Here is a 27,645-nt window from a genome sequence, read left to right as displayed (position 1 = left end):
GGGCACATTTGGTCCTGTCGTGCTTGATGGGAACTCAATGGGAATGACACCCTTCCTTTCTTCACTTTTGTGCAGTAATGGCACTTAGACTGAATTCAGAAGCCCAGTGGCTTCATTATTTTGAAGGCAGGCCAAGAAATGTCCTAATGAGTATAAAACCTTCATTTTATAAGTGTTCTTGCAGGAGGAGTATTTATTTCATCATATGTCACCATAGTGGTTATGTGCCTTTTAAAGTATCGAATGTCAGCTATTCCAAGAGTACTCCATGTTGTTCAAGATTTCCAGTTACTCAGGTGCTAGTGTGGCAGATATGTGTGTTTTAATAAAAATGTATTAAACCTATGTGCTATAACTGTAGCTGCTGTTTGGAATGAATTACATGCACATAGGGGCAGTTCTTCAAAGTCAGGACTTGATATTTTATCTATGGCTACTCCATATAAAAATTATTGTTGGCCTGGCGCGGTGGCTCATGCCTGTAATCCCTGCACTTTGGGAGGCCGAGGCAGGTGGATCACCTGAGGCCAGGAGTTCGAGACCAGCCTGGCCAACATGGTGAAACCTCATCTCTACTAATAATACAAAAATTAGCCAAGCGTGGTGGCACACACCTCTAATCCCAGCTACTCGGGAGGCTGAGCCAGGAGAATCGCTTGAACCTGGGAGGTAGAAGTTGCAGTGAGCCACGATCGTGCCATTGCACTCCAGCCTGGGCAAAAAGAGTGAAACTCTGCCAAAAAAAAAAAAAAAAAAAAAAAGAAAGTTATTGTTAATAATGTATGGCCATGGGTTTTTGTTTTGTTTTGTTTTGTTTTTGAGACAGAGTCTTGCTCTGTCGCCCAGGCTGGAGTGCAGTGGCACTCTCTCGACTCACTGCAAGCTCCACCTCCCGGGTTCACGCCATTCTCCTGCCTTAGCCTCCCAAGTAGCTGAGACTACAGGCACTTGCCACCACACCCGGCTAATTTTTTTGTATTTTTAGTAGAGACGAGGCTTCACCAGATTAGCCAGGATGGTCTCGATCTCCTGACCTTGTGATCCGCCCGCCTCAGCCTCCCAAAGTGCTGGGATTACAGGCGTGAGCCACCACGCCTGGCTTAGGCACTCTTTAAATGGCTTGCTTTTCCTGGAACTTAAAAAAAAAATGAATAAAGTTATATAATTTGAATATGGCTTTTCTTGTTTTTCTTGAAATTCTAGTAGAGACTTATTGTTTGTTTTCCAGAACTCCACTTTGGCTAAAGAGAATGTTATTCTTTGATATAGAAATTACCAAAGTTGTGGCTTACTCCTATAATCCTAGCACTTTGGGAGGCCGAGGCAGGCAGATTGCTTGAGTCCAGGAGTTTGAGATGAGCCTACACAACATGGTAAAATGCTGTCTCTACTAAAATCACAAAAAAATAGCCTGCCGTGGTGGCACATGCCTGTAATCCCAGCTACTTGGGAGGCTGAGGTGTGAGAATCACCTGAGCTCGAGAAGTTGGAGTTGCAGTGAGCTGAGATCGATCACGCCACTGCACTCCAGACTCTAGCCTGGGCAACCGGCGTGAGACCCTGTCTCAAAAAGAAAAAGAAATTGCCAAAATTCCTGGATCCCCGTAATCTCTGACCTCACCATGTGTACTGGTGCACGGTCTGGGCTCACTGCAACCTCCACCTTCCAGGTTCAAGTGATTCTTGAACCTGGGACCACAGGCACACGCCACCACACCTGGCTAATTTTTGTATTTTTAGTAGAGACATGGTTTTGCCATGTTGCCCAGGCTGGTTTCAAACGCCTGGCCTCAAGTGATCCACCTACCTTGACCTCCCAAAGTGCTAGGATTACAGACTTGAGCCACCACACCCCACCTCATCTCACCATAAATTCATATGATTTATAGATTTTGCTTTAAGATCATCGAGAGGGGGCCGGGCGCGGTGGCTCACGCCTGTAATCCCAGCACTTTGGGAGGCCGAGGTGGGTGGATCACAAGGTCAGGAGATCGAGACCATCCTGGCTAACACGGTGAAACCCCATCTCTACTAAAAATACAAAACATTAGCCGGGCCTGGTGGTGGGCGTCTGTAGTCCTAGCCACTCGGGAGGCTGAGGCAGGAGAACGGCCCCAGGAGGCAGAGTTTGCAGTGAGCCGAGATCGTGCCACTGCACTCCAGCCTGGGTGACAGAGCAACACTCCGTCTCAAAAAAAAGATCATTGAGAGAGAATTAAGGACCATCTGCTTTAAACAAATTCAAAGTATGAAATATGAGCCAGGCATTTTGATATACTCCTGTAGTCCCAGCTACTCAGGAGGCTGAGGCAAGAGGATTGCTTGAGCTCAGGAGTTAAAGACCAGACTGGGCAGCATAGCAAGACCCCATCTCAAAATATATATACATATACACACACATATATGTGAAATATGTAGATTTTTAGAAATAATGGAAGTAGGAGTTCTTTATAAAGACTTCACAATATCAATTCTTAGAGTAGCAATAATTTAAAAGTATCCAATTTACAATAAATATGCCAAATATTATATGGGCACTCAGGGTCACATAAAATTTGATAAACCTGGGCCGGGCGCGGTGGCTCACTCCTGTAATCCCAGCACTTTGGGAGGCCAAGGCGGGTGGATAGTGAGGTCAGGAGATCAAGACCATCCTGACTAACACAGTGAAACCTTGCCTCTACTAAAAATACAACAACAAAAAAAAATTAGCTTGAGCGTGGTGGGGGGTGCCTGTAGTCCCAGCTACTTGGGAGGCTGAGGCAGGAGAATCCCTTGAACCTGGGAGGCGGAGCTTGCAGTGAGCCGAGATCGTGCCACTGCACTCCAGCCTGGGCGACAGAGTGAGACGCGTCTCAAAAAGAAAAAATTGATATACCTGTATCCTTGACTTCTGGTTGCTGAACTCACTGTATAAAAGCTGTATGTTGATCTCTGCCCCCTCATTTGTTCTTGTATGTTAAGTTTTTTTCCAGTTCACCCACAAATTGAGGTGGGGGTATACAATTGATTTAACTTTCCCCTACTTAGTTGAGATAATTAAGATGCTGAAATTAAGTTGAGGTATTTAAGATGCTCCTACTCTTTGTGACATAAAACAGGCTGTGGAGATAAATTCTAGATGGAGGAGTTCTCCTACTTCGTGGGATAAAAAGTAGAGGGAAAGATTTTGCCTTCCTAAAAGGTCAAGATATCTGAGGGATCGTTTTGGAAAGCCCTTACCTAAGATAGTCCTAGGGGATCTCTTATATTGATTTATCATTATCACTGGCCTCAGCTTACCTTTCCCTGGAGAGTTCAGAGAATAAGTAAATGGTCCTATATTAGAGGTGGAGTGTGTCCCAGAGCCTTGTAGAGAAAAAGAGGTTCTAAGAATAGCCTTCTGTTTAATTTACTTCTCTCTGACTAGGTCTTTGGCTTTACCGGATTAAGATTTAAGAAAGAACTTCTTCAGCTTTGAAACACTAGACCTTTTAAGGCATCAGACTTGTTTGTGGCAACTATTCAGAAGGAATGTATCTGTATGCATGAAGTGCATCATGATATATTCTGACTTCAAAGCTCATTCTTTTAAGGTGAGGCGGCTCATGCCTGTAATTCCAGCACTTTGGGAGGTGGCAGAGGTGGGAGAATCACTTGAGGCCAGGAGTTTAAGACCAGTCTGGGCAACATAGAGAGACCCCCATCTCTACCAAAAAAAAAATTAGCTGGATGTAGTGGCCTGTGACAATAGTCTTAGCTGCTTAGGAGGCTGAAGTAGAAAGATCCCTTGCACCCAGGAGGTCAGAAGTGCAGTGAGCCATGATCAATCACACCACTGCACTCCATTCTGGGTGCCAGAGTGAGACCTGGTCTCAAAAAAAAAATTAAAAATTAAAATCTGGAATAAATGGATTAGAATCCTGGCTCTTCACTTATTAGTTCTATGACCTTGGACAAGTTATTTAAAGAGTTGTGCCCTCAGGTTTCTTATCTGTAAAATAGGACTAAAACTAGGAATTTTAGAAGGATTAAATTAATTAATACATGCAAAGCACTTAAAAAGCTGCATAGTAATTGGGCCAGGCGCGGTGGCTCACACCTGTAATCCTAGCACTTTGGGAGGCCGAGGCCAGTGGATTGCCTGAGCTCAAGAGTTTGAGACCAGCCTGGGCAACACGGTGAAACCCCGTCTCTACTAAAATACAAAAAATTAGCCGGGCATGGCAGTATGCGCCTCTAATCCCAGCTACTTGGGAGGCTGAGACAGGAGAATTGTTTGAACCTGGGAGGCAGAGGTTGCAGAGAGCCGAGATCATGCCATTACACTCCAGCCTGGGTGACAGAGCGAGATTCTATCTCAAAAAAAAAAAAAAAAAAAGCTGCATAGTACATAATAGATGTAGATGCTCAATAAATATTAGTCATTACCATCAGTAGCAGTAGTAAGAGTTATAGTAACAATAATTGTCATTTCTCTTGGAGTTAAGTTATTCATCTATCCCTGCTACTTTCCCATAATCCCCAAACATAGGCACACTGCTACTTTCCCATAATCCCCAAACACAGGCACACTGTTGACATGTCAAGTTAAAACCTTTTTGTAAAATACCGCTATTCAATAGAACTTTCTGCAATGATAGAAATGTCCTACATCTGTGCTCTTCAGTTTGATAACCACGGGCAACATGTGGCCAATGGTGACTTTGTTGGGCAGTACAGATCTAAAGTGTAGTCTTTCCTCTAGTTTCATTATGTATGCTATGTTTTATGAATACTTTAAAAAATTCTATGAATATGTCCCACCTTAAAAGGTATATATTCTTTCTTTCTTTCTTTCTTTTTTTTGAGACAGAGTCTTGCTCTTTCACCCAGGCCAGAGTGTAGTGGCTCAGTCTCGGCTCACTGCAACCTCCGCCTCCTAGTTTCAAGCAATTCTTGTGCCTCAGCCTCCTAAGTAGCTGGAATTACAGGCGTGGGCTACCATGCCTGGCTAATTTTTTAATATTTTTAGTAGAGACAGGATCTCACCATGTTGGCCAGACTGGTCTCAAACTCCTGACCTTAAGTGATCTGCCTGCCTTGGCCTCCCAAAGTGCTGGGATTACAGGTGTGAGCCACTGCGCCTGGCAAGAGGTATATATTCTTATACTGCATTTATAATTTCTTTAAGCCCAGTATCTCAAATCCAAATCCACATCGTAGTCTAGAGGGTTTACATTACTACTTTGCTGAAGCCTGTGATGTGTTTATTTGTTTTTTCTTTTTTCTAACTGTTTCATAGTACTGATGATTTCCAAGTTACAGGCAAGAACTTGGAAGCTTTGTCTGGTATTTCATAAATTAAATTATTTTAGGGCAATAGTTGTGTTTTAACTAGACCATTATATTACTTAGGCTTTCTAATTGGGCTAGGAGATAGATCCCCCTGGGGAGGTAAACGTTTTTGACCAGGAACAGTAAGGCTGTATGAAAGACAACAGCCTCCTTAGTCACTATTCTTATGGGATTTGAGGGTAGAGAATACCTCAGCACTTCAGATTGATGTGATAACTCTTCCTAGAGAAGATTTCTGGCTGGGTGAGGTGGGTAATGCCTATAATCCCAGCACTTTGGGAGGCTGAGGTGGGAGGATCACTTGAGGCCAGGAGTTCATGGCCAGCGTGAGCAACATAGCAAGACCTGATCACAACAAAAAAATTTTAAAAATTAGCTGGATATGGTATTACATGCCTGTAGTCTCTGTTCCTCGAGAGGCTGAGGCAAGAGGATTGCTTCAGCCTGAGGAAGTCGAGGCTGCAGTGAGCCATGATCGCATCACTGCACTCTAGCTTGGGTGACAAAGCTAGACCTTGTCTCAAGATTAATAAATAAAGACTCATTTCTACTGTCAGATCCTGTGGTCTGGATTAGTGTTGGTTTTATTTAGGAAAGTATTCAAAATAGTTGACACAGGCACAGTGGCTCACACCTGTAATCCTAACACTTTGAAAGGCCAAGGCGGCAGGATTGCTTGAACCCATGAGTTCGAGACCAGCCTGGGCAATGCAGGGAGACCCCATCACTACAAAATTTAAAAATTAGTCGGGCATGGTGGTGCTTGCCTGTATTCCTAGCTATTTGGGAGGTTAAAGTGGGAGGATCCCTTGAGCCCAGGAGGTCGAGACTGCAGTGAGCCGTAATTGTGCCACTGCACTCCAGCCTGGGCAACAACAAGACCCTGTCTCAAAAAAAAAAAAAAAAAGGAAAAAGAAATGAAAAATAGCTGATGCCACATGGTGTTCTTAGATGCTCACCCTGTATTCTTCAGGACTGATGCCTTCTCAGTAAATCGTATTGTTTCCCTAAGTGAGATCACAAGAAAGACAGTCCTCTGCTCTACCTTCTCAACCTGAGACTTTGTAAGTGACACCATTAAAGCAATCTGAGCAGGGCTTTTCAAACAGTGTTCCCGTAATGTGCTACTGAAAGAGGAAGCAAAGCTCTCCACCTAGATTGGAGCATCTCCACTGCTGTCAGGTTAATGTAGTGTTGGGATTTCTTCTGCTTAAGATATCCTTTGAAAAATGAGTCCTGCAGCTTTAACCAAAAAGAAAAAAAGATTTTTTAAAAAAAGTATTCTCGGCCAGGCATGGTGGCTCACGCCTGTAATCCCAGCACTTTGGGAGGCCAAGGCGGGTAGATCACCTGAGGTCAGGAGTTTGAGACCAGCCTGGCCAACATGGTGAAACCCCGTCTCAACTAAAAATGCAACAATTAGCTGGGCATGATGGCAGATGCCTGTAATCCCAGCCACTCAGGAGACTAAGGCAGGAAAATCACTTGAACCCAGGAGGCGGAGGTTGCGGTGAGCCTAGATCACATCATTGTACTTCAGCCTGGGTGACAAAGCGAGACTCCGTCTCCAAAGAAAAAAAGTATTCTGGTATTTACTGACACCTGGATATTGGGACAAGTTACTTTGGTCTTGAGGAAACTAAAGGTGACATGTAGAGTGAGGGATGGGGAGAAATAGCAATTGTTATTCAAAGACAATAGATTTTGAAAAATTATGCTCCTATAAGACATTTGTTATCTCTAAAGTTTTGCAGCATAAGCCAAACTTTGTTTTTTTCAGAATTTGGTCAGTGTAGCCCAGAGGTCTAGTCTAGATGGTGTTTGGTGTAAGACTCATGGTTTCGTTGGAATTGCTTCACACCAATCCTTGAAAGTCTGCCCCATTTGTGCTAGGCTAAGTCTGTCTAGTTATGTGAAGCCCATAGCTAGGGGCCTAGAGGTCCCTATGTTAAAATTTGACTCACAGGACAAATAAGAACAGCATCCTGCCTCCTTTTCTTACCTGTGTTTTGTAACGAGTTACTTTTAAGTTGCATCCAGACATCCAGCCTCTATGTATACTTCTGCCTGGTCCTCTACATTCTTTCTTTTCTTCGTGACCTCTGTTAAGTTTGTTAAAGGGATGGGAAGGGGTGCTCATTTGTTGAGCACTTTCTATGTGCCAGGCATTATGTTAGGTGCTTTGAATATACTATTTAATACACAAAACAGCCTTATGAGATAGGTACTCTCATCCCTAATTTTAGGTGAGCAAATTATAAACATGAGAGAGCCTAAGTAACTTTCTTCTAACTCATATTTCTCTGTTAATAATAAAAGACGTGTGAATTAGTGATGATTTTCTCTCAGACTCAAACCCAGTTTTCTTTCCACCTTTCCTCTACGCTTTGTAGTATTAGTTCCCCTTTTGTTACCCTTCCAGGGAAAGGTGATCTATGGGTAGTCTAACTACGGATTGTTGTGAGATCCTGAATGCTAACCATGGTGTTACTGACTTTCCCTAGGGTCCTATCCTTCCCCCAAAGCTGGAGCAACTCTGGTCGTGTACAAGGACTTGCTAGTGCTGTTTGGTGGCTGGACTCGGCCAAGCCCTTATCCCCTACACCAGCCAGAGAGATTCTTTGATGAAATACACACTTACTCACCCTCTAAAAATTGGTAAGTCACAAAGATAAACTCTTTAAATCTGGAAGGAAAGGCCTTAAATCAGTGGATTCTTTGTTTTTTGTGTCAAGAGTCCCTTTGAGAATTAGATGGAAAGCTGTGGACTCTTTTCCCAAGAGGGGAAAAATGTACATATACACAGATTTTACCAACAGTTTCAGAGAGTTGACAGGACTCCCTTAGAACCCTGCATTTAGAACCCTTATTCTTTTTTTTTTTTTTGAGATGGAGTCTCGCTCTGTCGCCCAGGCTGGAGTGCAGTGGCGCAATCTTGGCTCACTGCAAGCTCCGCCTCCTGGGTTCACGCCATTCTCCTGCCTCAGCCTCTCCAAGTAGCTGGGACTACAGGCGCCCACCACCACGCCCGGCTAATTTTTTGTATTTTTAGTAGAGACGGGGTTTCACCGTGGTCTCGATCTCCTGACCTCGTGATCCGCCCGCCTCGGCCTCCCAAAGTGCTGGGATTACAAGCGTGGGCCACCGCGCCCGGCCTAGAACCCTTATTCTAAAGAGAAAAAATAGAAGAGATTTATTCCTCTTTCAAGAAAAATGAATGAGCCAGTTGAAGAACAGCGAGCTCTTCAGCTTTGGCTGCTAACACTCCAGGAGTGTTGTGGATCCAGATGATTCCTTACTCTTAACTGTGTCTCCAAGACTTACTCTGAATTGTTTTTCAAACATATATTTCTTAATGACAGCAACTGCTGTTTCTTGTAATGGAATACTTAGTACATGGCACTTGTTAGCTGTTACTGATCAGGACCATAGGGAGAGGTAGCAGGTGGCAGGTGGTGCTCTGTCAGCAAACCAGGCCAAAGAAGCCATGATCTTGTCTCTTGTCATCGTTTTCTCATCTCTCTCCCTCCAGACCATTTACGTTCAGAACTTGAAAGAAGATAACTTTAAGCAAACTTGTAGGAAAGGCATAAATACATTATGCCATTCTCTACTTATTATCCCAACAAATCTCTGCTGAAGGTGATAGGATTATCATTTTAAATGGATGCCTACTTACTATTTTTACATAAAGTGTGTGGTGCTGACTTCTTGGCTTCCTCCTGTCTTTTTCCATTAGGTGGAACTGCATTGTGACAACCCATGGGCCACCTCCCATGGCTGGCCACTCCTCCTGTGTGATAGATGATAAAATGATTGTCTTTGGTGGCTCTTTAGGATCCCGGCAAATGTAAGTACATTTGGTTTGCTCCATATGAGCCTGAAGGTAAATACTCCTGGGAATAACAGGTTTAAAAGTGAATTAGGGACCAGGTGCCTAATTCACACCTGTAATCCCAGCATTTTGGGAGCCCAAGGTGGATGGATCACCTGAGGTCAGGAGTTCATGACCAGCATGGGCAAACATGGCGAAGCCCCATCTCTACTAAAAATACAAAAATTAGCCAGGCATGGTGGCATACACCTGTAGTCCCAGTTACTTGGGAGACTAAGGTAGGAGAATCGCTTGAACCTGGGAAGTGGCGATTGCAGTGAGCCAAGATCGCGCCATTGCATTCCAGCCTGGGCAACAGATTGAGACTCTTAAGAAAAAAAAAAAAAAAGTAAATTAGGGTCAGTATTCCTGAGCATGGCTCTAATTAATCCAATTAGTTATCTCATCCTAGTATTCTGTTCTTTAATCCCTTAATCGCAGACCAGTAAGTTGAAAAATTTGCTCTATAAAATCATAGTTACATAGAATCTCTTTGACACATGGTTCTATTCAGTAGGATCAAATTCTGATGGAACCTCCACCTTGCCTGCTGTGCTGTGCCTGCAGAAGGCCAACTTCTCGAGAAACAAAGTGCTTTTACTTATTCTACTTTATTACCCAGCTCTTGCCCTTTTGGGCTTTAGAGGAGAAGGGGGGAGATTGACAGGACAAGTGGAAATGGTAGGCCCTCCAAATGTGATGGGTTGGTTGAGCCACATGTAAAGGGCATGAAAAGAAAGAAAGAGGGAAAGAAAAGAAAAAAACAAATGGGATGAGTTGTGGATTGGGTAGGAGCAGGAAAACTGTGTCAGGCATGACACTTCTGTGAGGTCATTGTCCCTACCTCCTGTCCTGTCCACTTCTGGCCATACTGGACAGCTCAAGCCATAGTCAGGAGCCAGAGCATTCCATCTGTATCCCTGTCTGATTCAGCGGTAGCAGCAGTTGTGGTCATTCTCTCTGTGCTCTGAAGTGGAAGACCATCCCACACCTGTCCTCCCTTAGGGCATTTCCATCTTCATATTTTAAAACAGTTATGGAGAGAGATTATAAGAGCTACTCTCCCAATGGGAGAGTTTAGGATTTCAGATGTTGGAACTACTATTCCTGTATTTTTGTGGGTGAATCAATGACCTTAAGTGACCATAAAAGAGAGACTGCCATCCAGGAGTCTGTCCTCATCATGTTGGTCCCTTGAGGGTTAGAGATGCCAGTCTGTCCTTGATAAAACTGCAGCTTTCATTAGTCATTGTGAAATTACTTTTTGTAGCCAGAATCGATAAAGCTTTTAACTCCTGGACAATGATGAAGCTGCCTTTTGAATCGTTTTTTCTCTTCTTTGTGGTTTTTGCTTTTGAAAACTGTAGCTTGACCAGTATCTATTTCCTGCTGTCACCAATTAACTATTTTTTTAATCATCTGCTTTTACTTCAGTTAATAGATGGTTAAAAAAATCATCTCATCAGGTACTAGTGTCTGGCCGCAGACGTGGCTCAGATGAGGCCTTGTGGAAAGAGCAGAGGGAAAGTCTCAGGATGACTGCTAGGGAAAGTAGGGGAAGAAAGATACAGCTTTAAGTGCTAAGTAGGAGCATAACACTTTGCTGCGCATCTTTATAAAGGTCCCTTCATTTTATATCAGCTCCTCAGAGAGTAGTAACAGTATTTTCATTTTAGAGATAAAGTCAGAGAAAATTAAGTGACTTGTTCAGGCTACAGAGCTGGGATTCAGCAACATGGTCTCTTTCTGGTTCAGAAGCCCCTGAACTCTGAGTAGGGCATCTCTAAAACTTGCTCCAGCCCACACAGTCTGTGAAAGTGAAAATGGTGCAAATTTGCCAGATGGGCACAGGCATGTGGAACTCCCCAGCTACCATTATGGTCCCTGGGAGCTCCTAACTCCCTTTATCCTTCTGTCCTTAATTCACAGGAGCAATGATGTCTGGGTCCTTGACCTTGAACAGTGGGCGTGGTCCAAGCCGAACATCTCCGGCCCCAGTCCTCATCCTCGAGGTGGCCAATCTCAGGTGCTCAGGAATTAAAATAACTATTCAGCAAACACTAGCATCTTTCAGTTAGGACGGGAGAGGGAGGAGGGAGTCAGGTAAGATGCCAATATGCACTAAGCCAAAGAAAATGTATCATTCTTTTTTACTGGTATTTATTTTTCAACTTCTAATGGGTCATATTATTTATAGTGGTTTTATATTATGCTTCTCCCTAAAGCATTTACTTTGCTGTGTCATTTCTCAAAAGAATCCTGCATTTTATGTGGTTGACATTCATGTTAATATTTGATCAACAAAGAAGGTATCCTTTCAGGTGAATTATCAGTAATTTGTTCACAGGGATCAGAATTGACATGTTTTTAGGAGAATGGAGAGGTTATGGTAACTAGAACATTCCCATTTGGGAGCTAGGTAGGCTATTCTCATATACCAGTAAAGCACAGAAAGTCAGAAACCTGTGTCTTTGTAGGTTTATTTTCAATGTCTTCCCCTCCTCAGATTGTCATAGATGATGCAACTATCTTAATCCTCGGAGGGTGTGGCGGTCCCAATGCTGTGAGTATTGCTTCTATGGCATTCCCATGTGCATGCTGCTAAGTGTTCAAAACCTGTTTCCCCTGTCTTCTTTTCTAGGAGTATACAAGACTAATTCCATGGCATTTTAATTTAAGGAATGCTTTTTGGGTATAGCCTTTGTATTTTCTGGCCTTTGTTTCTGCTCTTTTTTAGGGTTGGGGGGGATCCTTTTAATCATAGATATTTGTCTCTTGAATATTCATATCTGTATTCTTCCTAGTCCTACTTCCTTTTTAGGCTATAAAGTTTACTGCTATCATATTTTCAAAGGGGAGAGGGCAGTGGAACAAAAAAGCAGGTTGATAACTGTCAAGAGTTCACACAGAATTTAAGAAATCAGATTCAGAAAGTTGTGGATATGTATTATTTATCCTCTCCTTCAATCCCCAATGCATACACATAAAATTATGGGCAAATGTCAAAACCACTCACAATTGATTCACAAGCACAATTCCATGTGCTAAGCCAGTGGTGATATATGAACGAATGAAAGCATAAGTGGATGCATGCACAACTGAATAATTAACTGAGGATTTTGCTATCTTTCTGAAGAATCCACATCCTTTCAAGACCAGACAGGACAGCTTTGAGACTGCAACTCTGTGTGTGTGTGTGTTTTGGAATGCATATCACACCTGAGTCTTGTTGTTGGTTTTTTCTCTTACAGCTATTCAAGGATGCTTGGTTGTTGCACATGCATTCTGGTCCTTGGGCCTGGCAGCCACTCAAGGTAGAAAATGAAGAGCATGGGGCCCCAGAACTGTGGTGCCATCCAGCTTGCCGGGTAAGCAGGGAGCTGACAGGCTAGCAGGAGTACAGGTCCTAAATTGTGGAAAACCACATTACTTTGTCAGGTTACAAAGAAATTTGTACAAAAATAGAAAACACCTTGGTGTCACAAAAGAGGTGAACATTAGGCATAGCTCCTTTGGCATTTCTCACTAAATGGGAAAACTTATAGGGGCCCTACTCATTCAGTAAGTCCCAACTTTTAAGCATCTGTTTGTCTGTGAAACTTTCCCTTCTCCTTCTAACAAAAACGGATTGTTCCCTTCTCCCCACTCCTTCTGTACACATATCTCTAATGATAGCATATGTCACACAAAGCAGCGATTGTTCCCATGTCTGACTTCTAGCCTAGAGGGCAGATTACATCATTTTCATCTTCATATCTCAGGTACCTACAAAATGTCTGGCACATGACAGATGCTCATGATAAAATGTTTGACAGTTGAATGAACAATCAGAATCATAGAAGAGTCTGTGAGCCCTGGTCGTTTGTCTTCCAGGTGGGACAGTGTGTGGTGGTCTTCAGCCAGGCTCCTAGTGGGAGAGCCCCACTCAGCCCCAGTTTGAACTCTCGCCCATCACCTATCAGTGCCACTCCTCCAGCTCTCGTTCCTGAAACCCGAGAGTACCGCTCTCAGTCTCCAGTAAGAAGCATGGATGAAGCTCCTTGTGTTAACGGCCGCTGGGGAACACTGAGACCCAGGGCTCAAAGGCAGACTCCTTCAGGTTCCCGGGAAGGAAGCCTTTCCCCAGCCAGAGGAGACGGCTCTCCTATCCTCAATGGTGGGAGTTTGTCTCCAGGAACGGCAGCTGTGGGTGGCTCTTCTTTGGACAGTCCTGTACAGGCCATATCTCCAAGTACTCCATCTGCTGCTGAAGGATACGACCTAAAAATGGGACTTTCTTTGGCCCCCCGACGAGGATCACTACCAGATCAGAAAGATCTGAGATTAGGATCCATAGACCTGAATTGGGATCTGAAACCCACTTCCAGTAGCAATCCCATGGATGGCATGGACAATAGGACAGTTGGGGGAAGTATGAGACACCCTCCTGAACAGACAAATGGTGTGCATACCCCACCTCACGTGGCCAGTGCCCTTGCAGGGGCCGTCTCCCCAGGTGCCCTGCGTCGGAGTCTGGAAGCCATCAAAGCGATGTCCTCCAAAGGCCCCTCAGCCTCTGCAGCACTAAGTCCTCCTCTTGGGTCTTCTCCAGGCTCTCCTGGGAGCCAGAGTTTGAGCAGTGGAGAAGCAGTGCCCATCCCTCGCCCAGGGCCTGCCCAAGGAGATGGACATTCCTTACCTCCCATTGCCCGCCGCCTGGGCCACCACCCTCCACAGTCCCTAAATGTTGGCAAACCCCTATACCAGAGTATGAACTGCAAGCCCATGCAGATGTACGTGCTGGACATTAAAGACACCAAGGAGAAGGGGCGGGTCAAATGGAAAGTATTTAATAGCAGTTCTGTGGTTGGACCTCCTGAAACCAGCCTGCATACCGTGGTACAAGGCAGGGGTGAACTCATCATATTTGGAGGACTCATGGACAAGAAACAGAATGTGAAGTACTATCCAAAAACAAACGCCTTGTACTTTGTACGAGCAAAGAGATAATGTGTTCTAAACCCCTTTCCTTTTCTGTGGCTTTTAATTTGGAATTTTCCAGTGTGTAAGCATTTGGACTGAGAATTGGGAAAACAAAATTACTCCCAGAAGCCAAAACTCTTTAATTCCTAACTGAAGTCACTCCAGGCTGGGATCAAATCTCCATTAAGAAAAAAAATTATATATAAATATATATATATATATATTATATAGCCAACTCTGTTTACAAAAAAAGGGAGAGATCTCCACCCTGGTTCAGATAAAATTGTTGCTGTGTTTTAACAGGGGCTGGGCTGCCTTTTCTACCTTGCTGGTAACTAGACCCAAGAAGTTAGAGAACAGACTAACATTAGTAACTTTCCAAAAGAAACTGAAGAGCCCCCTGTAAATCTTTATGTGGCCTTCTTGGAGTTAAAAAATGAAAGGGCATATGTAAGTTGCAAAGGTGGAGGTTTTTAGACTCTCATGCTTCAGGTGCTGTCAGGGTAAAAGTAACTGTTCTTCCCCTTCTCCTCTTAAAACCACAGAGGACCTGTGACAGCTCTGCAGAAATGCCAGTGCCTGGCCCCTCTTGCCCTTTATGGCTGAGGAAAGTTACCCAACAGATTTTATTCCACATTTGTGTGCCAGGTAATCGTGAAATAATGTTTATGCAGCCAACATCTGACCGCCTAGTAGTGTCCATTGGTCTTTGGAGTGCTTCTTATGTGTCTCAGAAAACGTTTTGTGTCTGATTGTGGAAATTTCTGACAATCAATCATATTTGGTTGCAAGTTGCCAAAAAACATACTTATTCTCCTCTTTCTTCCCTTAGAACATGGTACTTGGAAACTGCCTTTTCCATTCACTTACAGGCTGCTTTTTTCTTCTACCTTTTTTTCTTTTTTTTTTTTGCATATGTGGATTTTTTTTTTTTTTTAAGTCCTAAAACCTGTCTGACTTTCTGTTTCTTTTACAAAGCTCAGGTGCCTACAGAAATCAGAAGCTGCTTAGAAATACTTGTGGAACCCTTTCCCTGGTGTCACTAGGGGGCCAGTAGGGAATTCTAAGATGCCAATATTGTGAGAAATCTTTGAAGCATCAAAAGATACTGTTTTTTCCCTATGGGCTTCTTTTTACTTCCAAAGCACATTGAGCACACTCATCCCATATTTGTAGAATGTGGAAATTGATTCTGGAAGGGAATTCCAATAACAGTTCTTTTTAGAAATGTTTTTTTCCTTGTGGTGACATATATTCCTTTTCCTGGCTATAGGCAGGTGATGGAGTTGAGAATCATGTACTTGACTTCTTGACGCATGGCTGACCTCAGGAACAGCTCCATCCTTTGCACTTGTCTTCTTCATTTGTCACCCAAATAAGGCTTGGGTTTTTACTTTCCCTTCATTTCTGAGATTAAGGTGTAACCAAGTAGAGCATTTCTTTGCTTGATACAGAAAGTTACTAGTCTCAACCATGTCCTGGGCATAGGAGATGTCAAAATAAGTTTATTTCAAATGGCACCATTTAAATAGGGATTTTTGGTGATTTCTCATCAGTAGAAAGAGGATTTTTGTTTTGCTCTTAGGATTTAAATTTCAAAACGTCACCTTTCCCACCCTGACACTCCTCTTTTTATAATTAGCGTTTCTCAGGCACAAAGCCTGCTGCATCTGGTCCTGGCTTTCAGCCAGCATCTGGCAGCCTAAGTGTACTGATAAGTGTGTTTTCTCCTGTTACATCATGCTGAATCCTTTCTCTTAGCCATTAGCTTTTACAATGTGGTCTCGGCAGGAAAGCCACCCTGGTGCCAAGCCTAGCTTGTGGGGAGGGGTATGTGTTCCAGAAACTGCTCTCTGTGTTCCCTTCAATGAGGAAACAACATGTGTCTACTTATGTGGCATCCAACTGCATGGAGCTCCACACTTCCCTTTCCCGACTCTGGGGCTCTGGTGCTGTTGCCAATCCTTGCTTGGCAAAGACTGTTCGATCATGTGGGGTCCTTATTTACAAGGGAAGGCTGGGCCAGAAGATTAGCAATTCAGGTGTTACCGCTATTGCTGTACCTTGTGTTAGGACATTGTGTTTGTGCATGGACTGTGCCTCCAAACTCAGTAGTTCCTATCTAAATATAAAGTATATTAGAAACCTGAAAGTACAGAATCTCAACCTTACAGTCTTTCCCTTAGTCCTGTGGCCTTCCTAAGCCAGCTGTTAACGTGTTGATTCCTTCCACCTCCCCCAAGTAGGCAGGCAACAGAGATGTTGATTGTCTTAGAAAGTAATCTGGTTCCTCTGAACTCCATTGAATTGTGGTTTGACCCATACTGCCTGGAACCGGACTGTTTGCTTACAGCTTTTTAAGAAAAATCTGCCTTGTCTGCCCCCATTATTGTTGGTCTTGGTAGCTCCCGGGCACTTGTGGGCGTGTACCGTGGGAAAGTGAGTCAACACAGTGAAGGTGATTGTCTCCTCAGGCCTCCTGAAGCCACCTGTGCAGTGGGACTTCACGTGTCTCGGCCGAGGTGAGCATTTCCACAATGCTGTGGATGCTGCAGTCAGGCCAGATTGAACCATGACCCCATTTTTCACATGATACCAATTTTGTCTTAAAATTCACCGAGAAAAATGAGACTAAATTTTTTTTAACCCTTAGGAGCACCTGAAGCAAATATTTATCAGTATTTATTGAAAATGCATTTTGTTTCTACTTGAAGCTTTAACCCCTTCCATTCCTGCAAGTGTGCCTTTTGAGAGCTCCCATGGCCTAGTGACTTCACTGGTCACCTTGTCCATCTTAGGTAAGAATTTTAGTCTCTCCCTACCCTCTTGGACGGAGCTTCCTGTTCTCTCATTTCACAGGTTATGCAGCAGAGAGGGTTTTGTGTTTTCATTCGTATTTCCACCCTTCACTTGGTTGGTGGACTCCACAACCCCACCCTACCCCACACTTTGGGAGCACAAATTTGGTGTTGAAACAAGCTTAAATTTCATTTTAAGGCATACTGGGCTTACTCTCCTCCCAGCTGTCTGTGGATTGATTTGATTTTAATGTTCGAGTTTTACAGCAACAGCTGAAAACCGTGAACTATTCTAGGAACTGTGTTGGAACTCTTTAAAAGAGGAGGAGGAGGAGGAGGAGGAGGAGGAAGAAAGAAAACCAACTTAAGAAGCCTTGACTTTGGAGGACAGAAAGCCACCAGCCAATGGAGAACAAAGAGATGTTTCCCTTTCCTTTCTTTCACCTTGTCATTCTGGGTTTCCTTCTGCTTCACTCTTTCCTTCCCCCTTAAAAGTGGTATTCCTGGTTGGGTTGTCTGTCTGTCCTTGTCCTTGTGGTGATCCTGGCATGGTGATGTGCTCTGCTTTGCATTATCCATGGTCTCTTACCAGTGCACAAGTCAGTGGGGAGGATCTAACCACGCCTGGTGGTGAGGAAGCTGAACTTCCAGGACTGCGTCCCATGTAGCCTGTCCATGAACTGCAGAAGGCATGTTCTGCATGGTTACCAGTAAGTGGCTCCCTCTCACTGTGTTCATTGTCAAATGAGAGCAAACTTTAGGTGTTGGCTCCATTGTACACTCTACTTGCTCTGCTCCCCTCCCTCCAACCAGGGTTCATGTCAGTGCACAGCCCATGTGCCCTGGCGAAGCTGGTGCTGTGAGTGATGTTTCCCATACAACTCAGGGATGCCAGGTGGCTTACCCTGAGATAGTCATTTTAGGCACATAACAGTGTAGGAATGAAACATGGATTTCATTGATATTTAAATCTGTCAATTTCATTTTTTGTTAATGTTTTCCCCTGATGACTTTTTAGCAATTTAACAAATAAAATAAAATGGACAATTGTCTTAACTGTTTTATTAGCAAAAAAAGAAAGAAAAGAGGTCTGGCCGGGCGCAGTGGCTCACGCTTGTAATCCCAGCACTTTGGGAGGCCAAGGCAGGCGGATCAGGAGGTCAGGAGTTTGAGACCAGCCTGGCCAACACAGTGAAACCCTGTCTCTACTAAAAATACAAAAATTAGCCGGGCATGGTGGCAGGCACCTGTAATCCCAGCTACTTGGGAGGCTGAGGCAGGAGAATTGCTCCAGCCCAGGAGGCAGAGGTTGCAGTGAGCCAAGTTTGTGCCACTGTACTCCAGCCTGGGCAACAGAGTTAGACTCTGTCTCAAAAAAAAAGAGGTCAAGCACAGTGGCTCATGCCTGTAATCTCACCACTTTGGGAGGCTGAGGCAGGAAGATCACTTAGACCAGGAGTTTGAGACCAGCCTGGGCAATATGGTGAGACCCCGTCTCTAAAAAAAAAAAGAAAAATTTACCCAAGCATAGTGGTGTATGCTTGTGGTCCCAACTACTCAGGAGGCTGAATGGGAAGATCACACTTGAGCTAGGGAGGTCGAGACTGCAGTGAGCCATGATTGTGCCACTGCATGCCAGCCTTGGGCGACAAAGTAAGACCCTGTTTCAAAAAAAAAGAAAAATCATCTTGATGGGAAACAATTGGGGTTGGAGATTGAAGGCACAGTAGTTGGAAAGAGATACCTTCTCTAGGGGGTTGTGTTTTCAGGGAGAGGTGGAGAGTTGCCACTCCTTGGGGAAAATGCCATTTAATAATAAAGCAGCTCCCTCTATCACGCTTGAAGGGCTTGGTGTTTCAGAGCCTCAGTACCAGCCTGCAATGGAGATCCAAGAGTGGTCATGGGCTTGGAGCAGAGGCCCAGGGGCCAGGACGACATTTGCATCTTCCCTGGCCCCCTAAGCAAAGATGAAGACACAGGGCCCCAGGGGCATGAAGAGGCACAGCAGATGATGGTTTGGAACACAGTCCTGAAGCTCCGAAGGCCTATGGCTTAATCCTGCCTTTCCCTACTTACTGCTTAACCTTGGATACAAGTTTCCTCATCTGTAAATGTAGTTGCTTCTACCTTATAGGAGCCTGTGGGTTAACTGAAGTTGTATGTGAAAAGCACCAGCGCAGTGCCCGGCACATAGTAAGTTGGCAGCTACTGCCTTCCACTGCAGGGCCAGCACAGCACTCCCCAGCCAGGGTTCTTGTTTTTCTGGATACTAAAGGGCCAGTGGGCTGGGCATGGTGGCTTACGCCCGTAATCCCAATACTTTGGGAGCCCAAGGCAGGTGGATCCCTTGAGGTCAGGAGTTCGAGACCAGCCTGATCAACATGGCAAAACCCCTTCTCTACTAGATACAAAAATTAGCCGGGCATGGTGGTGCACGCCTGTAATCCTAGCTACTGGGGAGGCTCAGGCAGGAGAATCACTTGAACCCAGGTGGAGGCTGCATTGAGCCAAGATTGCGCCACTGCACTCCAGCCTGGGCAACAAAGCGAGACTCCATCTCCCATCAAATAAATAATAAAGGGCCAGAGGCCTATGCACATTCGGGTGTAAATTAAAAATCTGGCTGGGGAAGGGGAGACAGTGCAGGAATCAGCACCTCAGCCCAAGGTTTTGCCTTCTTTACTCCTCCCATGAGGCCTGAGAAAGGTTCCTGGAAGGGGTAGGCTTTGAGCACCCCCACGTCCAGGCAGGACAAGAAGCATCCACCAAAATTTTGCCCGTGAAAATCCTGCAGGCTGGCCTCTGCATAGTGCTGCCGCACACAACTGGAGCTTACCTGTGCTATGTGCCTTTTCACCTCCCCCAGGCCAAGGAGAGCCTCCCAGCTAAGTTCCGCCTTCTGGTCTCAGTGGCCATTACTACTTCTCTTTCCACAAACACTGCCAGCATGTCAGTGGATGCTGTGTGAGGTGATGATTTGCCCACGGCTGAAAGTGTTCAAACAGGGCCTGACTGCCTGCACGGGAGGAAATAACAGAGATGCATCAGATCAAGATTGGAACCAAGGAAATGCTTGATGCCATTTCAATTTTTTGAGACATAGTTCTGTGGACACAGAAGGGACTTAGAGGCAGTAGGACAGGGCAGACCTAGGTTCAGGAGCTGACTGTCACTTTGAGCTGGAGCCAGTCATCCTGCCTCATTGAGCCTCAAGTTTATCAGTAAAAATGGCAATAATGGCAGCCAGCCTCACAGGTTAGCAACTTAGCTGGAATCAGCCAAGAATCGTTTAATCCATTGGATGGGTGTGATTCCCCAAAAGGCCACCTGAGGGCACCCTGTGAAAGGCTTCAAGTGTGCTTGGGCGATCTGTCGGAGGCAGTCTTGAGAAAGAAAGCAAATGAAAACGCTTGCCCGTTTCTCCCCTCCCTCTGTCAGTTAAGCCTGGGGGGCATCCCTCCCAGGCCCCTGCCTTGTTTCAAGTACCATCCCCCCAGCTGGCCTACCTGCCTTCCCTTCCCCAGCCCTCAGCTGTGGGAAAATTACAGTCTTTCTCATGGGGCTGGACTCTGGGTCCAGAGCCTGTCGGCATGCACAAAGCCAAGTCCATGTTTTAAGTAAATGCCAAAAAGTCCTAGCAGAGTGTGTTCTGCACCCACCAGGGAGCCTGTATGCCCACCTACTGCAAGGAAGAGAAGGAGGGCTCCTTTCCAGCAGAAGCCTGGGGAGAGGGAGGATGCTCCTACCCGAGGACATGGGCTGTGGCCCATTGAAAAGGCCTAGAAAGCCTGGAACTGACTGGGAGACTATTCACTCTCAGCAAGCATTCCGTGAGTATCTGTGACCCCCGAGGCACTGGGACACACAGAAGACACAAAAGAGGCCCACCCATGAAGGAGCTTACAGCCTAATCACAAACCAGGGAGGTGTCACATGGGCTAAACAAAAATGACAAATCCTGAGCTTCTAAGGTCAAAAGACCATCCAGGTATCATATTAAAAAGATACCAAAGGGGATGGAGTCAGTAGAACCATCTGCAACCAGTGCAGCCACCCAGGGCTGGGACAGTTGCTCGGGAAGAAGCCAAGAAGTTAGCCTTCTCTTTGCTTTGGTGTCTTAGTTCCCTTGTGCTGCTATATACCACAGACTGAGTGATTTATAAGCAACAGAAATGTATTTCCCACATTTCTGGAGGCTTAGAAGTCCAAGCTCAAGGCACCGTCAAGCTTGGTGTCTGGTGAGGGCCCAGTCTCCACTTGCAAGACATTGCCTTGTTGCTGCTCCATCGTGAAGGCTGTGTCCTCACACAGTGGATGGGACGAACTGGCCCCTCAAACCTTTCCATAATGTCACTAATCCCATCCTGAGGGCTCTGCCCTCATGACTTAATCATTCCCTAAAGGCCCCACCTGTTAATACTGTCACAGTGGTGATTAAACTTCAACATGTGAATCTGGCGGGATGTTCAGATCATGGCACTTGGCCTCATCCTGCTAACCTGTGGCAGGGGGGCAGATGAGGATAGAGCCTATCTGGGGCATCCCAGATGGGTGGGGTCTAGGCCTCGCTTCTGGCAGTCAGTAATGCAGGGTCTTGATAAGCCTATAAGCCTCAGCAGCCAGTGGTCAGGGATGAGGACAATGGAGGGTGACCCATGTGGACTTGATGACCAGAGGTCATCCCCTCAGATGTAATGGGAAAGGAGCTCCCGAGCGGAATCCATAGTGGGAAGAGAACACTTAGGACCGCATGGCTGGGGCCACGGCAGAGGCACAGAGCAGAGTGCTCTCTGCAGCAGAAGGCCACAAGAGATGGCGTCCAAGGAGTAGCATCGCTCCCCAGCCATGCTTCCTCGGGATTTGGGCAAGCCTCCCTGCACACTGAACATGAGCCTCAGGGCGGGCTGGAGGAGGGGGTTTCCGGTTCCTCTGCCTCTCCTGGGTCTGATCTCGTGGTTGTCATTGCCCAGGTGGCATCCAAGGCTCTGCTGTCTGTCCACAGCATCCAGACCTCTCATCTGTCTACACCCATTGCTTCAGGCTTGGTCCCTCTGCCATTGGTAATGTCCAGCTCCACTCAGGCCACTCACCTGCACTTTACATTCCAACGTCTGCTGTGAGTGTGTCCTCTCTGGGCAGCCCCCCACCCTCCCGCACTCCCCAGGGGCTCCTCCTCTGACCCTGTGCGCTTCCTCCATGCTTCCCTCACAGGGGCACCACCATCCATCCAGTCACCTGAGAATCATCCCAGGGTCAGGTGATCTGAGGATGGATAATTGACCGCTGAGCTTGGCGGCAAGGCTGGTGCCCTTGACCTGACTTGATTAACTGGCTGTGGCTCCAGCTTGGAGAATGGCCTGAAGCCGGTGAGCCTGGCAGAAGGACTGCTAGGAGGCAGAGCAAGCATTCCAGGTGTGAGTGGAGCACTCCTGGTGCCAGGCCATGCTGAGGGGGGCGGTGGGTGTTATTCTAGGTGCTGAGAGGATTTTAAGCCTGGTGTCCTAGCTGACCTCCTGCCCCCCACCCACCCAGGATCCTCAGGCAGGGCTCTCCATGCCTCATTCTCACCCCAGCTCGGCCTGTGTGTCTGCCCACCTGGGCCTCCCATCCACTCTGTCAAGTTGGTGACTGTGTCCCTGCCTTGTGGAGTCCTCTCAAGGTCTTGTGGGGATGTTGACCAAGAGGTGTTTAATAAATATTTGTGGGGAGACCAAACCAAGAGGAAATGAGTGGATTCATCACAGGGCTCTAGGCCGGGCGCGGTGGCTCACGCCTGTAATTCCAGCACTTTGGGAGGCCGAGGCGGGCAGATCACGAGGTCAGGAGATTGAGACCATCCTGGCCAAGATGGTGAAACCTCGTCTCTATTAAAAATACAAAAATTAGCCAGGCATGGTGGCATGCGCCTGTAGTCCCAGCTACTTGGGAGGCTGAGGCAGGAGAATTGCTTGAACCCGGGAGGTGGAGATTGCGGTGAGCCAAGATCGCGCCACTGCACTCCAGCCTGGCGACAGAGCAAGACTCTGTCTCAAAAAAAAAAAAAAAAAAAAAGAGGGCTGTAGACTAGAAGGGTCCTTAGGGAGATGTTCTACATGTGTCACTTGAGGCCCTGAAAGGAGAAGCAGCTGGCTTAGGGGGACACATAGTTTAGTGGTCAGAGGGGCACAGGAGAGCAGAACTCATAGACCAACATGGTCCACAAGCGTCCTGAAACACAGTTCTAACCATGTCACTTTCAGGTCCCAACAGTCAGCTGGCCTCCTTTGCCCAGCAGCAGTGTTTACATGAGGTCTGTGGACCCTGTTATGGACTGAATTATGCCTCCCTCCACCCAAATCCACACATTGAAGCCCTAGCCCCCAATGTGACATATTTGGAAATAGGTCCTTTAAAGAGGTAATTAAAGCACGCTTTTCATCCGTCCCGCTGCGTGTTTGCCTCTTGATCGGGAACTCCTGCTTCTCCTTGCCTCTAAACGGACCCTAACTGCTCCTGCTTACCTGACAGTTCCTGCACCTGTGCCGGCTCCTGCAAATGAAAAGAGTGCAAATGCACCTCCTGCAAGAAGAGCTGCTGCTCCTGCTGCCCTGTGGGCTGTGCCAAGTGTGCCCAGGGCTGCATCTGCAAAGGGACGTCAGACAACTGCAGCTGCTGGGCCTGATGCCAGGACAGCCCTGCTCTCAGATGTAAGTAGAGCAACCTGTATAACCCTGGATTTTTTTTTTTTTTTGTACAACCCTGAGCCATTTGCTACATCTTTTTTTCTATGAAATATGTGAATGGCAATAAATTCATCTAGACTAAAAAAAAATAAAAGGGTAATTAAGGGTGAGCATGGTGGCTGATGACTGTAATCCCAGCATTTTCGGAGGCCAAGGCAGGCAGATCATTTGAGGCCAGGAGTTTGAGACCAGCCTGGGCAACATGGCAAAACCTTATCTCTAAAAAAATACAAAAGAAAAAGTCCGGGCACGGTGGCTCACACCTGTAATCCCAGCACTTTGGAAGGCCAAGGTGGGCGGATCACCTGAGGTCAGGAGTTCAAGACCAGCCTAGCCAACATGGTAGAACCCTGTCTCTACTAAAAATACAAACATTAGCTGGGTGTGGTGGCAGGCGCCTGTAATCCCAGCTACTTGGGAGGCTGAGGCAGGAGAATCACTTGAACCCGGGAGATGGAGGTTGCAGTGAGCAAAGATCGCGCCATTGCACTCCAGCCTGGGGCACAAGAGCAAGACTTTGTCTCAAACAAACAAACAAACAAACAAACAAAAAAATTAGCCAGGCGTGCTGATGTGCACCTGTAGTCCTAGCTCCCCTTGGGGCTGAGGCAGGAGGATTGCTTGAGCCTGAGGAGGTTGTGGCTGCAGTGAGCTGAGATCACACCGCTGCCCTCTAGCCTGGGTGACAGAGTGAGGCCCTGTCTCAAAAAATAAAAGAAAAAGGTAATCAAGGTTAAATGAGACCACAAGCATGGAGCCCTAATCCAGTAGAACTAATGTCCTGTCTATAACAGAGGAAGAGACACCAGGCATGTATAGGCACAGAGAAGAGGCCACCTGCGAGCCAGGAAGAGAGGCCCCACCCAGAAACCAACTCTGCTGGCACGTTGATCTTGGACTTCCAGCCTCTAGAACTATGAGGAAATAAATTTCTGTTGTTTAGAGTACCCAGACTGTGGTACTTTTGTTACAGCAGCCTGGGCTGACTCATATGGACCCCAACTTCAGAACTGCCTGGTGCTTTTGTCAAATCTGCAGGCTCACAGACCTACCCAGCCCCTGACACAGAATGTCAGGGTTGTATGTGTGAACCCCAAATATCTAAGACAGGTCACAGTCAATTTAGAAAATTTATTTTGCCAAGGTTAAGGATGTGCCCATGACAGCCTCAGGAAATCCTGAGACATATACCCAAGGTGGTCAGGGGTACAGTTTGCATTTATGTTTTAGGGAGACATGAGACCTCAATCAGTATGTGTAAGATGTACATTGGTTTGGTCTGGTAAGACAGGACAACTTGAAGCAGGGGCTTCCAGGTTAGAAATACATAAGAGACAAGGCCAGGTGTGGTGGCTCATGCCTATAATCCCAGCACTTTGGAAGGCCGAGGCAGGCGGATTATGAGGTCAGGAGATAGAGACCATCCTGGCCAACATGGTGAAACCCCATCTCTACTAAAATACAACAACAAAAAAAATTAGCCAGATGTGGTGTGGCATACCTGTAGTCCCAGCTACCCGGGAGGCTGAGGCAGGGTAATCACTTGAACCTCAGAGGCAGAGGTTGCACTGAGCCGAGATCGCACCACTGCACTCCAGCCTGGGTGACAGAGTGAGACTTTGTCTCAAAAAAAAAAAGTAGATAAGAGACAAAAGATTGCATTCTTTTGAGTCCTTGATCAGCCTTCCACTGAATACATAATTTATTTTGTTTATTTATTCAGCTCTGTCACCCAGGCTGGAGTGCAGTGATATGATTCTGCTCACTGCAACCTCCACTTCCCAGGTTCAAGCGATTCTTCTGCCTCAGCCTCCAGAGTAGCTGGGATTACAGGTGCCTGCCATCACAGCCGGATAATTTTTTGTATATTTTGGTAGAGACAGGGTTCACCATGTTGGCCAGGCTGGTCTTGAACTCCTGACCTCAGGTGATCCGCCCCCCTCGGCCTCCCAAAGTGCTGGGAATACAGGCGTGAGCCACCGTGCCCGGCCATTTTTTGTATATTTTTAGAGATAAGGTTTTGCCATGTTACCCAGGCTGGTCTCAAACTCCTGACCTCAAGTGATCCACCAGCTTCAGCCTCCCAAAGTGCTGGGATTACAGGCGTGAGCCACCGCACCTGGCCCCAAGAGGACTTTACATCTTCTCTGGGTTGCAGATTAACAGGCACGTTCATTCTGCCAAGTTGCTTCATTTTCTCACACGCTCACTGAGCCCTCCACGAGCCAAAGACAGGGGTGAAGGGATGTGAAGTGTGGAAATTCAGAAATAATTCAGATCAGAGCCCTGCCACTGAGTCACTCCTGGCCCATGGAGAGAGCTCTGGACAGCTGTGAATCTCCCTGACTGGGCAGATGTGGTGACAGCTGCAGGAATGGGAACCATGTGACCTGGGAGTATGGGCAAAGGATTCCAGCTGCAGAATCCTGTAGGAATGGTTATTCATCTTGTTTTTCTGCCTAGCCACAGCGTGAGCAAGTTGAGAGAAAGCACCTTGTCTTACACATCCTTATCCCCTCTCTTAGACATCATGGGCCTTAAAAATCTGTGAGTTCATGGTCCTCTGGCTGCTTTCTGCTTCCCCAGGAACAGCCCTCCTAGTGGCTAGGGGCAAAGTTTTAAAAACACAAAACCCAAACTGGCAGAACAGATAAGTACTTTAGAGTCAGGTAAGTGTGGGTTCTGTTTTTTTTTTTTTTTTGACAGGGCCTGGCTCTGTCACTCAGGCTGAAGTGCAGTGGCATGATCTCAGCTCACTGCAACCTCTATTTCCTGGGCTCAAGCAATCCTCCCATCTCAGCCTCCGAGTAGCTGGGACTACAGGTGTGCACTACTGTGCCCGGCTAATTTTTGTATTTTTTTTGTAGAGACAGGGTCTTACTATGTTGCCCAGGTTGGTCTCGAACTCCTGAGCTTAAGCAATCTGCCCACCTCAGCTTCCCAAAGTGCTGGGATTACAGGCGTGAGCCACCACACCCAGCCAGCTGTGGGTTCTGAGTCGATTTCACACTGACTAGGTGTGCGGTGTGACCTCAGACAAGTCATGTTATGTTTCTGAATGTCTTCGTCAGTACAAGAGGGTAATACTATTTACACAGGTTTGTTTATAGAATTAAATCAGGTGACCCCTGTAAAGCCCCCACTGTCTGGCACTTGGGTGGCCTTCGGTAAAGCTTAACTCCTAGATTATTCCTTTCAAAACAGTGATTTGCCCTACTTGAAGGCATTGCGGGAAGATAATGGTAAAAATTAAATGTAATAGACAAACTCTCAGTAATGACCCACCTGCACTCTTTCCAACCAATGGGCATTTACTGAGCACCCACCTTCTAGGTAACAGGCCTGGTGTCCAGTGCTGGAACAGTGGAGAGGAGCTCAGAGCTTCAGAGCTGAAAAGTCAGCTCCAGGAGAGCAGGGACTTCTTCTTGGCCACTGTATTCCCAGCTAGGTGCTCAGTATTTGTTGAATGAATGAATGAATGAATGAAAAATACAATCCAGCGGGCCTCTGACTCATTTTTTAAAACTTGAGCCAAGTCCCTTGACCTCTCTGAGCTGGTGTGTGTCCCCATCAGTGAAGCCAGAGACGTTTAAGTCATCTAGAGGTCCTGCCAAGCAGGATTAATAGAGCAATAATATTAATAATAGCAATAATCATAACTAAACATATGGAGCACTGCTATGGAGGGAATAACGTTACGTCCACCTTATAGAAGAGGAAACTGAGACACAGAAGCATGAAAGGCTCCTGGAGGGGGGGTTTCATGATGTTTTGGAAGAAAGACTGGGGATCGGACAGAGTAGTAGAGAAGAGGATCCACAACCCAGAGGAAAAGGCCTAGTCCAGAGCCATCGGGCGGCGCAGTCTGCTGACGTTGTAGGAGGGACGAACGCCGCCCGGAACCCGCCCAACTCAACCTCTGGCGTCTCCATGGCAACAACCTCCGCGCATGCGCCGCGAGCACCGGCGCCGG

General features: G+C 46.3%; 1 protein-coding gene across 1 annotated transcript in view; it reads left to right on the top strand.

The window, feature by feature from the left end:
• The window catches only part of FBXO42 (F-box protein 42), a 93,459-nt gene extending 75,453 nt beyond the window's left edge, over window positions 1–18,006 (top strand). Inside the window, exons 5-10 of the mRNA XM_003279533.4 lie at window positions 7,821–7,974; window positions 9,056–9,166; window positions 11,120–11,216; window positions 11,697–11,753; window positions 12,442–12,558; window positions 13,064–18,006. Coding sequence (XP_003279581.1) covers window positions 7,821–7,974; window positions 9,056–9,166; window positions 11,120–11,216; window positions 11,697–11,753; window positions 12,442–12,558; window positions 13,064–14,179 — 1,652 coding nt within the window. The 3' untranslated portion in view covers window positions 14,180–18,006. The remainder of the gene's footprint in view (window positions 1–7,820; window positions 7,975–9,055; window positions 9,167–11,119; window positions 11,217–11,696; window positions 11,754–12,441; window positions 12,559–13,063) is intronic.
• Window positions 18,007–27,645: the final 9,639 nt, after the last annotated feature.

The sequence above is a fragment of the Nomascus leucogenys genome, chromosome 24 (assembly GCF_006542625.1).
Source record: "Nomascus leucogenys isolate Asia chromosome 24, Asia_NLE_v1, whole genome shotgun sequence".
NCBI lineage: Eukaryota > Metazoa > Chordata > Mammalia > Primates > Hylobatidae > Nomascus > Nomascus leucogenys.
The sequence above is the reverse complement of the archived record's forward strand: the minus strand, read 5'-3'. Positions and strand labels throughout refer to the sequence as shown.